The sequence below is a fragment of the Plectropomus leopardus genome, chromosome 14 (assembly GCF_026936395.1).
Source record: "Plectropomus leopardus strain MGB_pleo_1.0 chromosome 14, ASM2693639v1, whole genome shotgun sequence".
Classification (NCBI taxonomy): Eukaryota; Metazoa; Chordata; class Actinopteri; order Perciformes; family Serranidae; genus Plectropomus; species Plectropomus leopardus.
The window spans coordinates 2,419,579-2,436,800 of NC_142189.1; the positions used below are offsets into that span (position 1 = coordinate 2,419,579).

At 36.6% G+C, this 17,222-nt stretch overlaps 1 protein-coding gene across 1 annotated transcript; it reads left to right on the plus strand.

The window, feature by feature from the left end:
- The first annotated feature begins 1,207 nt into the window (after nucleotides 1–1,207).
- LOC121953925 (RING finger protein 145) lies at nucleotides 1,208–16,404 on the plus strand. The gene is made up of 11 exons (XM_042501207.2): nucleotides 1,208–1,509; nucleotides 1,739–2,002; nucleotides 3,599–3,707; nucleotides 4,734–4,825; nucleotides 6,574–6,815; nucleotides 7,431–7,606; nucleotides 7,703–7,843; nucleotides 8,528–8,710; nucleotides 8,813–8,960; nucleotides 9,717–10,073; nucleotides 13,958–16,404. The coding sequence occupies exons 2-11, from the start codon at nucleotides 1,834–1,836 to the stop codon at nucleotides 14,819–14,821; spliced, it is 2,481 nt and encodes an 826-aa protein (XP_042357141.2). The 5' UTR covers nucleotides 1,208–1,509; nucleotides 1,739–1,833; the 3' UTR covers nucleotides 14,822–16,404.
- The last annotated feature ends 818 nt before the right edge of the window (nucleotides 16,405–17,222 follow it).

A 17,222-nucleotide genomic window follows, 5' to 3' on the forward strand; every position in this document is an offset into this window, starting at 1 on the left:
AGGCAGAGGAGGGTGTTTTGATCTCAGTTCAGTTCATGAACACTGTGAGAGGGAGAGGCAATGACAGCCACATGCTTTGATGTTGTTGCACACTTAACAATAACTTACTTATTTGGTTTGTTAATGTTAGAGGTTACACACTATTGAACATGTCTTGTAATTGATCTCTAAAAAGTGTATTAAAAATGCACATTATTATTATTATTTTACAGTTATGTTAAGTACTGTTAAGTATGACAAGAGTTTCATTTTTAAAGATAATTTGGTATGGGGATTAAGTAAACTTCAACCAACAAAGGTACAGTGAGACTGTCTGAAGTTTGAGAGCTAAACAAGTGTAAAAAAAAAAAAAAAAAAAGGAAAAAAAAGTGGCTTTTAGGTTATGATGTGAAAAATGACTTCTTTTTGATATGCAGATAAAAAAAAGTAGAGAGAACTTCTCATAACCATAACCATTTAATCATAATCTTTATTTGTTTTTGCAGATTAACCCTTAATTTCTACTTTTAACTGACATTAATTGATTATTTATTATTATTATTACTTTCTAGTATATATATTATATTTTATATTATATTTTATTATTATTTTATTTTATAGTATTATTATTTTATTATTTAATTATTTATTTTACTGTTATTAATATTATTGTTTTATTTTTGTTTATGTTCTATTTTAAATTTTTATTATTTTATTATATATATATATATATATATATTTTTTTTTACTTATAATTAATTATTTGTTGAACTTTTTATAATATATTTTTGTTATATTTCTGACATTATTATTATTGTTATTATTTTTGCCGTTGCTTAATTGGACAGTATTATAATTATTTTTGATTATTGTTATTATTGTTTAAGTTTTGACAACATATTTGTTTTTCATTATTATTATTATTATTATTATTATTAGTAGTAGTAGTAGTAGTAGTAGTAGTAGTAGTAATAGTAGCAGTAGTAGTAGTAGTAGTAGTAGTAGTAGTAGTAATAGTAGTAATAGTAGTAGTAGTAGTAATGGTTGTAGTAATAGTAGTAATAGTAGTAGTAGTAGTAATGGTTATAGTAGTAGTAATGGTAGTAGTAGTAGTAATGGTTGTAGTAGTAGTAGTAGTAATAGTAGTAGTAGTAGTAGTAGTAGTAGTAGTGTAAACTGGAATATCCTAACACTTTTATTTTGAAATCGAGGATACCCGACCCTGATTGGTTTATTTCGCCATGACGTGTACACGGAAAATGGCCACGCAAGCGAGTGGAATCATAACATTACACTGAAAGTCTCTTTACTTTCACTCGTATCGTTTAGTTTCGGCTGTTTGATTAAACTTTTCCGATGGCGGCGGTTTCTGACTGTCTTTGACGAGCGGAAGCGGCAGAAAGGCTGAGTGTTTCGTCGGCTGTTGCTGTGAAATGAAAACATGTCGCTGGTCGCTGTGAAAGCTAACCGACAGCAGCAGCAGCTAGCTAGCTCACGGCTGTTCGTGTGTGAGGTCTGTCACCGCGCAAAGTAAGTGAATTATTATCAGTTTAGACACACCAGCTGCTTTAAAGCTTTATCACTGAGATCTCTTAAATCGCAAGTTTACTTCTGCACTATTTTATTGTTGATTAAAGGCTTCAATGTGACGATAAAGCACCAAATTCACAGCGAAACGACGGCCTGGCTGCTCATAGAGGAAGTCATTGAGGAGCCTGACATGAAGTTTTTTTGTGTTTTTTTTCCCTTTTTTTTTCAGATGACAAGAAGACGAGCAAAGCAGTGACACGTACAGCTGACAGCATGTGACACACACACTCGTCTCACACACCATCAAAAAAGTTGGTTTGAAAGATGCCTCGCCTGGAAGAGTTGGCCAACGTCGCCCTGAGGGTGCCGAGCATCCTGCTGCTGGACCTGCTCTACAAATGTGACATTGAAGGGTTAACGGAGCACCTCAAGGCCAAAAATGAAGACATGCTCTTCAAATACAAATATGTCATCTGGAACATGTACTACATTGGTGAGTATGATAAAATGTTTAAATGTTACCCACATGCACAATTAGTGCAGTATTTTTTATTTAAGATAATATCATCCTCTATTACTGTGGGGAAATTTGCATTGTTACAGCAGCCAGGAGTGTACAGGGATAAAGCAGCAAAAGAACAATATAAATAGTAAAAAAAAATGCAAAATAGTATCAACAAGGTGCCAAACTCAGCAGTTTAAAAAATATATATACACTTATTGCACATGGAGGTAAATGCACGAGTTTAATTGTCTCATAGTGTCTGGTTTATGTTGTGTTTATTTTTATATTTCTATTATTTTAATATTTCTATATCTGCTATTTTTTATTATAAGACACAGGCAAGAATGCAGCAAATGACATCTCATTGTATTCTGCACGCTGATAATAAAAGCTGCATTCAGAGGCCTTTCACAAGCATATGAACCTTAGAAACTTGAGACAAAATGGTTTGATTTAATTTGAAAACAGGGGAAAACATGATGAGAAACCTGGAAAGAAATATTCCTCAAATTCCAAAAAAGATACACAGTGAAAAAGTACACAGTGACCAAAAAATGATATGAAAATTAACTGGGGGGAATAATTGGATATTATCATAAAAACTAGGAAAAATGTTCAGATTTATATATTTTCAAAATTATATGTTTAAAATTAGTGAATAATAAGTATAAGAAGAATTATTATTGCTTATTTTGAGGGAATTTTACTTGTAATTTTTAACTAATTTCTTGCAAGTTTTGGTGTCATTTCTTGTTAAGTTTCTATTTGCCCTCTTCCCATGTTTTTGAAAGAAAGCCAGACAATTTGGTCTGGTGTCAAAGGGTTAAACATGCAGCTGCGTTTTGATGCTGTACACTAGTTTTCCAGTCAGGTTTGAGCTGTTTCATGTTGATAATTGACTTCTCTTAAATGTCAGGTGTTGAGGAGTCAGTGTTCTTTCTGATGTAATCAGATTCCTCCTTAATGTCAACAAAAATGTGCTGAAATTCTGCAAGATTTCATGTCTGGTGCACATTTTTTTCATTGTGTTGATCAAAACTATTTTTGTAAATTGATTTGTCTTGTGAAAACCAGGAAGAGAAGCTAAACCATATGTAGTTTACCATTTGAATTTTTATGTTACTTTTTCTTCTTTCAGGAACAAACAGGATGTGTTACATGTTTTTTTATGCTCATTTTTAGAATTATTTATGTTTTTTTCCTTTTAGTTTTTTTTTTACTTTATCGTACTGTTTTTTTATTTCATATCTCACCCACAAGTTTTTTGTCAAATAGGATTGTTCATATGTATGTGTTTGATTCTGTAGCAAAGGGGCTTCGTTGAAGTAGAAACATGGGGAGGTATAATTTATTTTATTTTATTTTTCCAAGTGTGAGATTTATTGTATTTGTATAACTTTAAATACTAATCAGAATACCTTGAAAATGCAAATGAATGAATACTGGATTGCAATAGTTGGATGTGAATCACCCCTCCTTTCCTTTTTAGTGTGTATCTTGTATTTAAAGACTACCTGCTAGTATCATCACTCTTGACTTCCTCAAACACAGAAAACGTCACGTGATCATTTTATTTCCTTTCAGGTCATCTGATAAACCTGGTGGTGTTGGTTCTGCCGTTGAGACACATCGTGACGCTCTACCTCCACATCCTGGCTGCTCTTCTCCTGTACATGGGGCATCAGATTTCCAAGTGAGATACTACGACTACTATCACTACTACTATCACTACTACTACAACTGCTGGACGTCCTAGATTTATTGTACCAGGATCAGTTTTCTCCTCTGTCAAAGCTCGGCTGCGGCCTCAGCGCTCCTCCTTCTGTGTGGATCCAGTTTCCTTCAGCCTGGTATTTATTTTTAGGGGACCGTGTCGTGTCGCGCGTTGTTACGTGAGAACATCCAGGCGGTTCCTTAAAGGCTCGTTACTGTAAAAAGAGCAAACAAAACTTATTTGGGCAGAAATATATGAATGACGAAACTGATCGATATAAGAAATAAACGTGGTAAAAACTTTAACTGTCACCTCAGGGATTATTTTAGATTTTAGTAGGATAATAATAATAATGAAAATACATTTTATTTATAGAACGCTTTTCAAAAAACTCAAAAACACTTTACAAAGTAAAAGAGGATCAAAGAATACATTAAAAAAAACATACTAAGATAAGCGCAACATTGAAACTTATAATGTTATTTAATTAATATTCTCCTATCAAATCTTTGTGATCAAGTTATTAATTTGAGCTTTGAATTTACTTGATTTTATGTCCTTTTTAAAACATTTTTAAAGAAATTTTTTGACATATCAACACTTATTTGACATATCAAGAGAATCATAAAATTAAAAAAAAATAGTCACCAAAAAGAAAAAACATTACATAAATAAATAAATATTAATATTTGTAATAGCTTACTTAAATAGAGGCTCATGGGAAATGTCATGAATGTACAAAAATATTATAAAAAAATCTTAAATTTGTTTTGCATACAAGGAATTCAACTTATAAATACACATAAACATACAAAACAACACATATGTATTTAAAAAAACACAACAATGTTAAACATATTTAATAATAAATCCTGTTCCTGAAAATAGCAACAATCAAACAATCAGCATAAAATAATGATGATATTCTTTTAATGTCAAATGTCTGCTTAAAAACAGTGAATATTTATGATTATAAAATCTGCTTTTTTCTGTTTTATTTTGCAGGGATTATGTTCGTGAGGAGCTGCAGTACGGTTATGAAGGAGCCGTGTACCGTGATTCTCTGGCCTTTAACAGATTTGTCTCTGCGATGACCAGTAAGTCCTGAAACCTGTTTTTTCCCCTCTTTTCCAAACTTTGGGGTTGGAAAAATCATCTTATTCCAAAATGTGTCAGTAATAGATGTTCTGTATTGATTTGTTCCACTCTTGAAATTATATGTCTCCGTATTTTGATTGTCAAATGGAAATATATTGTAGATGTCTTTGTGCAGCATTTTATACACATGTCCAAAATCTCGCTCAGTGGGGACACGTCTGACAGTACCCAGCGCGGACATGTACGACAGTCCGCCTCAGCGTGGACATGTTTAACAGTCCCCAGCCTGGACATGTCTGACATCTTACTCAGTGCAGACATGTCCAATATCTTCACCCAAAATTCCTCCTTACATGTTTGATATATCTGAAAACTTCTTAAGAATTTGACATGATGATCTGTGAACAATATTTGACCGACTGGATTTAGCAAATGAAACTATAACAAAACATTAATTCACAAACTCACACACAATTCGTGAAGTATAATCCATTTATCTACTCCATCAGTACTTCATAAACAAATGCACTTCTGCTAAAATACTTAAAACGCTTCCACATGAACAGTCTCACACACAGAGCAGTAGCGTGTTTTCACTGTCAGATGAAGCTGAAGTGCTTTAGGGTTTTTGGATTCTTCATTCACTGGAGGCATGTGAGAAAAACAAACATTTAATCACGAATTAAACTTAACTTAGGTGAGTGATGGATATACAAATAGTCATTTGGGGTGTGAAATGTTTCTTTAAGGCGTCTTTGAGCAGCATCCTGCTTGACGAAGAGCAGGATGCCTCTTCCTCAGTGTGTTCAGAATACTGAAATATCATGTTAAACCTTGACTTAACCTTTTGAAACCTGAAAAATATGGCTTCAGAAACATGGGAAGACAGAAATGAGACATGAAAGAAGGAATGATCCAAAAGTTGGCAACACGTTTATTAAAAAGTGAAAGAAAATTTCCTGAAAATAAATGTAAAAAGAAAAAAAAAGAGAGAATTACCTGAAAATTACCTGAAAAACCCAATAATAACAATAATAATAATAATGATAAATACATTTAAATAAATATATGAGTGCTTAAAAATGATGTCTGTGTTAGAAAAAAAAGAAAATTACCTGAAAATTAGTTTAAAAAAAAAAAAACAAGAAGATTATTAACAGCAGTAATAATGACAATAATGTTGTTATTGTTATTATTATTAATTATAAATGCATTTAAATAAATATATGAGTGTTTAAAAACTGTAATGAGTCTGTGGCATATTTAAAAATATGCAGTTTTGGGGCAGCCAGTGGCTCGGTTGGTCCAGCAGCATCTCTCCTGTTTTAAATAAAGGCAAAAGCCAAAAAAAGTCATCTTTAAAAAAAAATTTAAAATGCGGTTATGATATTTATACATATTTTTTCCTAAGCTTTTTTCCCTAAACAGTTTTTCCTAGCTTTTTCAAAATAATTTTCCAAATCTACAAGTTTCTTGCAGTTTGTATAACTTTTCTAACCAAGCTGCTTTTGCCTTTTCCCCAAATTGATCCAATTTGCTCAGTGTTTGAAGTTTTAAATACTCGAGAAAGGTGTCTGAAAGCGGCACGTGAAAATCGATGTCACTCCGAGTTTCAAAGGGTTAAAGCTGAAGTCACAAACTTTTTGGATGTTCTTAGATGTAGAATAATTTAGGTTTTGGTCATCATCTCTCGTGTAGAAAGTGTTGGTTTGCTGAAGCTGCAGCTGTGATGTTTTTCTCTCTCCAGGTCAGATTATTCTCAGCACGCTGTGTGCCTTCCTCATGAAGACCAGAAAGGTGTGGTTGTTCTCTGCTCACATGCTCCCCCTGCTGGCCCGACTCTGCGCCGCTCATCACGCCACGCTAATAACCATCAACACGTTCTCCATGGGACTAACCGGGGCGGGCATCACCGTGTTCCTCCTCTCACATCTCTTTGTGCCATATCGCCTCGCAAAGGCTGCCTACTCAGAGCTGCTGCAGCTGGAGGTACTCTTATTCTGAAAGGATTCACAACATCCTGTTTGTCTGAAGTGGCTTTAGACGTTTGCCAGTTTAATTTAGCACCTCAGTCTGCAATCAGTTTTCTTGTGCTGCGTTCAGGCTCCTTTTACAAGCTGTTTAACCCTTTAAAACCTGAGCAAATTTGTTTGATTTCTTTCAAAAACATGGGAAGAAAGGAATGAGGAACTTCAGAAGAAATGACCCAAAAATCAGCAAGAAATTACTACTAAAAAAATGTATAAGAACATTACCAGAAAATTGACATAAAAAAAGAAAGAATAAAGATGGGAGAAAGTAAAAAACAAAAACAAGGAGATTGCTTTAAAAAGAAGCTTAGAAGTAACAATAATTCTGCAAGATAATTTTAAATATGTATTTATGATAATTTCGAGGCATCTGAATGCAGCACGAAGAAGTGATGTCAGTCCAGGTTTGATAGGATTAAAGTGCAAATAAATTTATGGTTACGCTGACCTACAGTTTCTGTCACACGTTGTATAATATGCCACTCTGACTGGTGGTTGTCGGTAACAGTGTATTTGTTTGTTTTCTGTGTTTTTTGTGCTCCTCCTCGTCTCCTCGCTGGTTTCCTGTCCTCAGGTGATCGAGCTGTACCGGCTTCTGGCTGTGGGAATCTCCCTGTGGAACCAGTTTGCCGTCCCAGTGCTCTTCAGTGTCTTCTGGTTCGTTCTGTTTGTCGTCCAGCTGTGCTCGGACACCTTGTCCGGCGCCGCCTCAGCAGGTCATCAGGGAATCATGTTCTTCCTGCTCACGAGGTGCGATGTGATTACATGCATGATTATTCCTGTGTGTGTTTGTACCCGACGTTAAAGTTATGTATACTCTGGTGTTTTCTTTGTGAAATCCTGCAGTGTCTCTGAATGTTGTGCCACGCCGTACTCTCTGCTGGGTCTGACCTTCGTCGTGTCCTATCTCGCTCTCGGGCTGCTCAACCTATGCAAGTTCTACCTGGGAGGTTACGCAGCTGTTCAGAACGAGAACGTCATGCACAGGTGAGATTTCAGGCTTTTACCAGCATGGAGGACTTTTTGGCATCCCTCATAGAGGTTTCAGCCAGAAACAAAGTACCATGTTTTTCAATTAATTTGTTATAAGGACTAAAAAAATAAAGTAAAAAAGGAGTTCCACACATGCTTAAAAAGTCTTTAAAAATACTGGATTAATTTATATTATTATTATAATATTAAGGCCATATTCAAATGTCTTAATTTTATTTTCTGAGTGTGCAGTGTAATATCTCGAAATAATAAACTTCTGTTTTATTTTTTAATATTTTACCAAACGCCTTTCACATTAACATCACACAGATTAGGGAAGGGGAACCAGCTTCAGCTCATTTTCTTGTCCGGCTGCAGTGCTCAGAGCACTGTCTGCCAGCTGGCTGTCACCGTCCCCTGGATGACACTGAGAAGTGCAAATTCAACCAAAACTGGGTATTTGACTAACAATTTGTGGCATGATTGAGACCAGTATAAGGTAATGCATACAACTGTGATATATTTTGTGATATAAAATACGCTGTCAGGGTTCGGTCTGTGATATATGGATCCCTGCAAACCCTAAGACAGCTACAGCTGCCCTATACAGACTTTCAGCCAAGCGTGCGTCTAAATTAAATGCCCCTATGTTACTTCTTCATTTAAAATTTAACCCTTCACCCTCCTTGTCCTCCTCAGAGGTGTGACGGAGGGCGTCACTCTGCTCCTGCTCGCTCTTCAGACGGGCCTGTTAGATATGCAGGCTCTGCAGCGCACCTTCCTCCTCAGCATCATCCTCTTCATCGTGGTGACGTCGACGCTGCAGTCGATGATCGAAATAACAGATCCGGTCATTCTGGCCCTGGGGGCGTCCCGCAACAGGTAACATCAACAACAGTCAGGTTAATTTCTTTTGGCGAAGCTGAAAAAGTTAAAATGGTTCTGTGAGTAGTTTACGCTCTGTTTTTTCGCCTGTGCTTCTAGGAGTGTGTGGAAACATTTCCGAGGCCTCAGCATGTGTCTGCTTCTGCTGGTTTTCCCCGTGTTCATGGCTTATAAAATCTCCCAGTTCTTCCACATGGACTTCTGGCTCCTGATCCTGGTGTCCAGCTGTATGCTCACTTCCCTTCAGGTAGGACTTTACAAAGCTTACAGGTGAAATGTTGAAGAAAAGACGCTGGATTTCTCTTTGTAGCACATGTCTTTGGGGAGTGGAAGTAATACAGCTTCATTCGCCGACTTAAAATGATGGCTCGCTTTAATATCACACACACTCGTATTTGTTTTTTTAAGGAACATCAATCCTAATCATAAATATTAAATATTCACTAATTATCAGACTTTTACCCCTTTAAATATCAGGTTTTTGTCACGATGCCACTATGTTTTTAGATGAACCCCCCCCCAAAAAAAATCACTTATTTTCATTATAATACATGCAAAGTAGATCAGAATTGTCTCAGCTTGACAAGCATCTACTTGACATGATCGACATTTTGTTAATTATTTCTGACAAAATGAAATATTCCATCATCTGTTCTTGACAGCTTTCCTTCCTCATCGCTGACAGCTTCATGAATGTTTGCAGTTTGACACTTAAAACACTCAATATTTGGCATTTCATTACTGGAAAATGTTTTTGGATGAAGTTGTTCTGCAAAGTGTCTGTGTGTAGAATTTGAATATTTATGACTTTGCTGCCCCACAGTGGATGTGTTAAATAAGACACTATAGCAAACACTATAAACCCCCTTCAACAAAAAAAAATATATATAAAAATGTGAAAGAAAGAAAAACTAAAAATGTGAATATGATTGTTGTGAGTTGCTGAAACCAAAAAAATAAAAAAAAGTTGATAAGTTTAAGAAATCGTGTGCTGTTTGTCCAGGTTACGGGCACGATGCTGATCTACTCCCTCTTCATGGTGGAGCTTTTCCGCAGCGACCCGATCGAGAGCCTCGACGAGGTGATCTACTGGGTGAACGCCGTCAGCAGGGTGCTGGAGTTTGTGGTGGCGCTCTGCGTGGTGGCGTACGGCACCTGGGAGTCGCTGTTTGGCGAGTGGAGCTGGATGGGCGCCTCCGTCATCATCATCCACTCCTACTTCAACGTTTGGCTCAGAGCGCAGTCCGGCTGGAGGAGCTTCCTGCTCAGACAGGAAGCGGCCAAGAAGATCAACTCTCTCCCCAAAGCCACGGCGGAGCAGCTGCAGCAGCACAACGACGTCTGCTCCATCTGCTTCCAGGTGAGTCGCACTGCCAACGAAATACACAACAAACGGTAACATGCAAAACACTTTTTAACCCCGATGTAACCATGGCAACTGATTTTACAGATCACAGAGTATGTGCAAGAAAAAGGGTGGTAGTACACATGAGCAGGGGTTTGTTTGATTTTGTTTTCATCAGCTCAAATAATATATTTTTAAAGTTTTCCAACTGTCTGTGTCGTCCAGTTGTTCCCCTCACTTTTTACCTGCAATATAGATTAAACTGTTAATCAATTAAAGCTCTAAATTATGAGTTTTTCTGACTAAAATATGAAAAATTCAGTTTTATTCTTCCATAGTTGGCAGCAGCTGTGGCATGGTTATGTTTTCAGGTCGGCTGTATGTATGCACCATGTAGAGAAATATGATATCTCAAGAACACCATCAGGGAATTTCTTCAAGTTTGGCACAAATATGCACTTGGACTCAACAATAAACTGAGCAGATTTTGGTGGTCATAGGTCACCTTGGCCTCATTCGTCTTTTTCTTGTGAACACGATGTCACAGTCTTTTTGGAAGTTTGGCACAAACGTCCACTTGGACTCAAGAATGAACTGATTACAATTTGGTGGTCAAAGGTCAAGGTTACTGAGACCTTGAGCCCATCTCATTTCCTAAATGCTGTATCTCAAGAACACCTTGAGGGAATATCTTAAAACAAACGTTTATGTGGACCCAACGATGAGCTGAGTAGATTTTGGTGATCAAACGTCACTTTGGCCTCATCTATCTCACCATCGTGAACGCAACATCTCAAGGACACCTTGAAGTAATCTCTTTCAAATTTGGCACGACTGTTCACTTGGACTCAAAAATAAATCTGCATCTCATCCTCTGGAGCGCCATAAGGGAATATCTATAAAATTTACACAAACGCCTAATTGGACTTATTAGAAATTAGCGGATAAAGGTCAAAGATCAAGGTCACCGCGACCTCAACAAACATGTTTCTGGCCATGACACAAGACTTCATGTGCTCATTATGACAACATTTCCACACAATTGTCCATGAGGACAACATTATGAATTGATGAAATGATGTATCCAAAAGGTCAAAGGTCAACCTCACTGTGGCATCATAATGCTGGGTTGTTTAGGGTCAGGGGCAGGTGTAACGGGCACCGCAGCATTTTCCTGAACAAAAGAACGATCGATCGTTCTCCTCAGTTTGATTTACAGGTTTGTTTTGTGAAGTGATGTCACTTGAGGATAAGTACAGGGCGATTTTTTATCTCCAGTGTTCAGTGAAAGGAACATCAGCGTCGGAGTAGGGCGGGACTCTGAAGAACGCCACGGGGAAAAAAAGCACACATGCACTCAGAAGCCGACCTGCTAAGTGTCAGGCAAAAAGGTGCGACCAATGAAAATGCTTCCACTGACTGCTGACTCTCTGCAGCCTTCAGTCACGTGGACAACTGATGTTTGCTGCTCCTCAGACCTTTAAAGTTTTTGTTCCCTCATCGTGGTGTCGGCCACAGTCACTTCAGGCTAAATGCTGTTATAAACCTGGCAGATTTTAAAAACAAGGTTTTTTAACAAGTCCGGTTACTTAATTGTTAGATGTAAATTGACAGATTTTCTTTTTTTCTTTTTTTTTTTGACTGTTTTTGTTGCAAGAATTGAATGTTCTTGCTGTCGCATTTTTAGTGTTTTTTATTCTTTTACTTGAAATTCTTTATGCTTCTGTCTTTGTCAGTACTCCCTTTAAAAAAAAGAGATATTGAATCTCATAGACATTAAATAAATAAATAAAGTTTAAAAATCGCAGGTGAAAAGTGGATCCTTACAAAAACTGAAAAGGCATTCAATGCAGCAATCTGAAATTAAGGCCTTAACTGGTAAAAATAACTAATAAAAATGTTTTTTTCTTGCGTTGCAAAAAAAAATGGACATCTTTTTTTTGTGTGTGAAATAATTTTTAAAATTCTTCTTAAACTCGTCATGATGGGAAGCAGTGAAATCTCACAGGCAGAGTGAGACGCAAAATCGCCAACCAAACTTGCCAAAAATACCAGATTTATTTCTCACGTACGTTTTTCAACATTTGAGACAATCTAACTTTTTTACTGTACAAAAAATCCCATCATGTTTTATGCTCCAATAAACATTTTGGCAAAATAGAATCGTCCTTCAAAATTTGGGTTATGAGAAAATGTGTCTTAAACTTCCTGAGTGGCATTTAAAAAAGTCTTAAATCTAACCGTACAAGTCTGTTCGTACAAGTGAACATGGATTCATGTTTTTCATTCTTTTGTTTCCAGTGAAAAGAACAAATGTTTCTTCATCAAATGTGATCCGACTGAACCAACCAGTTTGCACTTGTTTATTCAGAAAACTGTTAAAATGTTTCAGTTCCTCGAGAGTCGAGCTCGCTGCTGTTTTCACAGTTTTCTCACAGAGCTTTAACCCTTTGAAAACTAAGCTGATTGCCTCAATTTCTTTCAAAAAGATGGGGAAAAGAAAATAAGCATCTTATGAGGAAATGGCCCAGAAATTTGCAAAATAAAATAAAATAATTGAAGAACAAAATAAGAAAAAAACAACAACAAAAGGAAATAACCCAGGGAAAAGTGCTTAGAAATAATAATGATTCAGTAAAAAAATGTATATATATATATATATATATATATCATGATTGTTAAAAATATTGTTTTTTTGACTTTTTTCCCTACATGTTTAAAAAATTATTTTCCAAAGCAACTCATTTCCTGAAATTTGCAGAACAGTTTAAGTTGCTCATTGATTTTTTTCCTCAAGTTTTCCAAAGAAAGCAAATAAGTTTCAGATTTCAAAAGTTTAAATGATTGTGAAGGCGTCTGAACGCAGCACAAGAAAATCGAAAACTGATTGATCCGGCTTTCAAAAAATGGATGTATGACAGAGATAGATGACTCGTTTATTGTTAGGATGTTGAGCTTTTCTTCACTGGTGATGGAAGAAGAAATGAGACTCGAGTTTGTACCAAGAGGACAGTTGGTCAGTGTTTTTTTTGTTGTTGTTTATAGAAATGTGGCAAAGAGGGCTCACAGTTTATTATCCACATCCAAAATATATATTCATACCCAAATAATAAAAATAACGTTAGAGTTAAACGGTTTGTGATAATTGAAGCCCAGCCCAGGAGAGCGGCTTCAGAAACTCCTCATGATAACAGGCGTGAGACGATGTTAGCGCTGACACTTACTCGTTTAAGGTCTTTTGAAGCTGTTGTTTTGGTTTTTTCCCCCCAGAATTTAACCCTTTAAATCTCACTGGTTTTAGATGAAAGAAAAACACCAATAATGAAATATTTTCACTATACTACATGCTAAGTAGTTTTTTTTAATTTTATAATTACAGCCTGGGATTTGTCGATGATTAGCAGCAACATTATTTTTTTTTACATTTTTATTTTTTTATGTCAAATACTGATATCTCTATCCACACAAAATGTGCTTTTCAAAATCAGGTAATGAAAAATATTAAACAAGAATGTGTTTTCCCTTTTCTCATTGAGTTTATTTTTTTAACCAATATCAGTCCTGATCATAGATATCAAATATTCATCCATTTTCAGAATTTTAACCCTCAAAGTGCCAGCTTTTTGTCATGATGCCACTATGTTTTTAAATAAAAAGAAACACAAAATGAATTATTTTCATTATACGATATGCAAAGTAGACTAATAAAAAGAATTTCACAGCCTGGGATATGTTGATGATTTGCAGCAACATTGATTGTGATGGTGCACGTCGTAGAAAAAAAGCATGTATTAGATTTCGAAAAGTACATTTTGTGCGCAGAGTTATACGAGTGTGTGAAAGCGGGCCCGAAGGGTTAATGTGCTGTTGTCAGGTCTAATTGTCTCTCGTCCTCACAGGAAATGAGCTCCGCTGTGATCACATACTGTGGACATTTCTTCCACGGAAACTGCCTCCGAAAGTGGCTGTACGTGCAGGAGACCTGCCCCATGTGCCACCAGACGGTCCGACCCACCCCGACCGGTCCGAGCCCGGCTCCAGGCGACGCTCCGGCTGCTCAGAGAGACGCAGGAGCGGATCCGGCTGCACAACAAGACGGAGACCAGAACCAGGACGACGGCCAAGAGACGCAGAGCGAAGCTGTGACCCCTGATCCCAGCGAGGAGCGGGAGGAGGCTAAAAACCTGGAGGGAGGAGATTGTGAGAGAGAAGATGGAGAAGCTGAACCTCACGGGGACGCTGTACACGGGCTGCGGTTCAGCTCCAGTGGAGACTTTGTCGGATTTGTGAGTCCGGAGTCGAGCTGCTCTTCTGGTGTGCTGCTGCGAGAAACTTCTAACATGCACAACGAGGGCGAGGAGAGCGGCTCAACGCTGCCATCGACTCTTAACGAGAACACAGCAGAGGACAAATGTGGCTCCAACGGAGCAGAGCTGGAAGACAGCTTTACTTTCTGTCCTGGAGCGCCACAAAACGGCGACGACAGCTCACCGAAATCATGGAACAGCCTCCATGCACCAAACACAAATCTTGAGGCGTCCGCTGTGAGCCTCGTCGACGGCCAAACGTCCGTCAGATCACGTAATAAAAACTCAGAACTTTTAGACACATGCACTGACGACCCTCAGAGTCAGAAAGGTAACGGCACATGTTCGGACTCGGACCTGGACGCGCTCCGAGAGGCTGAAACTGTCCCTCAGACGCCGCGGCCGTCCGCCTCAGATGCCACCTTCTCTTGCACAAACACAGACGTCAGTGACTGACTGCATCAGTGCCTTGGGAGGGTGTGAACGGGTCATCCTCCATGACGGGAACGAAACACGTTTGCCTTCTCTCTCTGTGAACCAATCAAAAAGTCTCTGACCAGACAGTGTAATGAATGTGCTGCAGTTTAGGAAATAACTTCAACATAGAAAGTGTGTTAAATTGTAAAACTGTAAAGAAATTGTAAAAAATATATATTATAAATCAAAGAGATTATGTGTAACTGTAAAGTGGTGCATCAGTATTTATACTGCCAAATCTAACGAGTTGATTTTACTAGGAAACAGTAAAAAAAATGCAAGTAAATGTAACTATTGATCCTAATAATATCTTGACTTAACGTCTTATTGCTGATAGAGCTGGGCGAGATGGCCTGAAAAACATTTTTTTTTAAACAAAACTCAATTTATAATTTTAATTGATTTTTTTTCCTTCTTACAAACAAAAAGAAGTTTTGCTTTTATTTTAGCGTTAAAACAGTAGATTATTGGAAATGATCAATTCTAAAAATCAAAAAGAAACAAAATCCTAAATTGCATTTTAAAAATGTGTTCTAAACTGCAAATTTGAATTAATCTATAAAATTGATTATTACCTAGCCCCAATTGCTACATTTACTTAAATTTGATTGTATTTACTTGATTTTGTGGAGTTGTTGCAACTTAAAAATGACAGTTTAATTTAATCAATCTTTCTAAGTTTTAGCAACTTCAGTAAACCAAGTTCACTGTGTTGTCTATCTGTATTCTTGTTGCATACGAGTCAATCAAATTTGCATTTTCTAAAATATGTTAACAAAACAGAACTCAGATCTTATAACTTAATCATCAGCAAAATCCTCTTTTTGATCAAATCAAGTCAGACCGACTTGTTTTACTGAGGTTGTTAACACTTAGAAAGAACAAGGTCATTTTATGTGTCATTTTTAAGTTGCAACAACTTCACAATTTATTTTTTACCTTTATTTTAGGATTTTCAACATAGAACGAACACTCGGTACGTCTGTTAAACATCTCAGCCACAGAATTCTTTACAGATAAAAAATAATAATAATGATAATAAAGGTAAATACATATACACAGAGATAAAGGGTTTACTGTTAAACTGTCGGTTAATTTAAAGTAAACTTAACACTTTGATATAAATCAAACATTAATTAAGATCTGTAGTTAGATTTACTTTCTATTTATTATTTTAAGTCAGATCAACTTTTCAGATTTTACAGTGTAGCAAATTCTAGACGGTTACAGTGAAGAGAGAAAATTCATTTCAATCATTAATTCTCATGTTTTTGGTGACGTGGCAGAAGAAAAAGTTTCATTTGTCTTTGTAATTCATGGATCAGCCTTTTGTACTGCAAAGGTTCTCTGTCCCCCAGTATTACACCACAGCTGTGAAGTTTTTTTCTGTTACTGTAGTTTCTGTGTTAATAAAACCCGACAGGTGCACAGTGAGGCTGACGTCGTGTGCCAGATGAAGTCTAAACAGAAATCACTTCTGTAGCCGTAAGCTAAAAGAGTCCAGATGAAATGTTTGTTTGATATGTTGCTTCAGAGATAATAAAATGTTCTGCATCACTGTATTATTTCACAGGAATCTACAGTAACTATAATCTTCATAAAATACTAAAAATAGCATTTCTCTGGTATATGTTCTACTTGTTCTAGGTCAGTGGTTCCCAACTGATCCAGTCAGTCAGGGTCCATTAGTCTGAGGTCCACACATTAGATAAATTACCTCATATTCAGTTTTATTTCACAGTTTATTTCACAAGTAAATAAAACACATAAAAAATAAAACATTTTGCAACAATAAACAGAAATGGCATTTAAAAAAAAAAGCTCTTTGGCAGAAATTTACTATAGCAGCACCCAAGCTACTTCAGTGATTGTGGAGGATTTTAGGAAGTTTTTCAGATTTTAGGACATTTCAAGGATTTTAGTATGTCTCTAGGATTTTAGGACATTTCCAGGATTTAAGGACATTTCCAGGATTTTAGGACACTGGTAGGACTTAAAGGTGGTTCTAGAGTTCCCAGAATGTTTCTGGGATTTTAGGACATTTCTAGGGTTTTGGGACATTTTCAGGATTTTAGGACATTTTTGAGATATCAGAACTTCTCTTGGATTTTAGGACATTTTTATGTTTTTCTGACACTTTCCAGATGTTGGGACATTTCTAGGATGTAAAGATGTTTCAAGGATTTTAGATAATTTTTGGGGGGGGGTTAGGACGCTTCTAGGATTTTAGAATGTTTATAGAATTTATGACATTTTTTTAGGACATGTGGACATTTCTCGGATGTTTTGGTGTTTCCTGGACTTTAGGACATTAGGGGCTAAACTAGGTGGTGGATGGGTGGATCCTCCTTTCAAACGATATATTTACACACCCATTTTT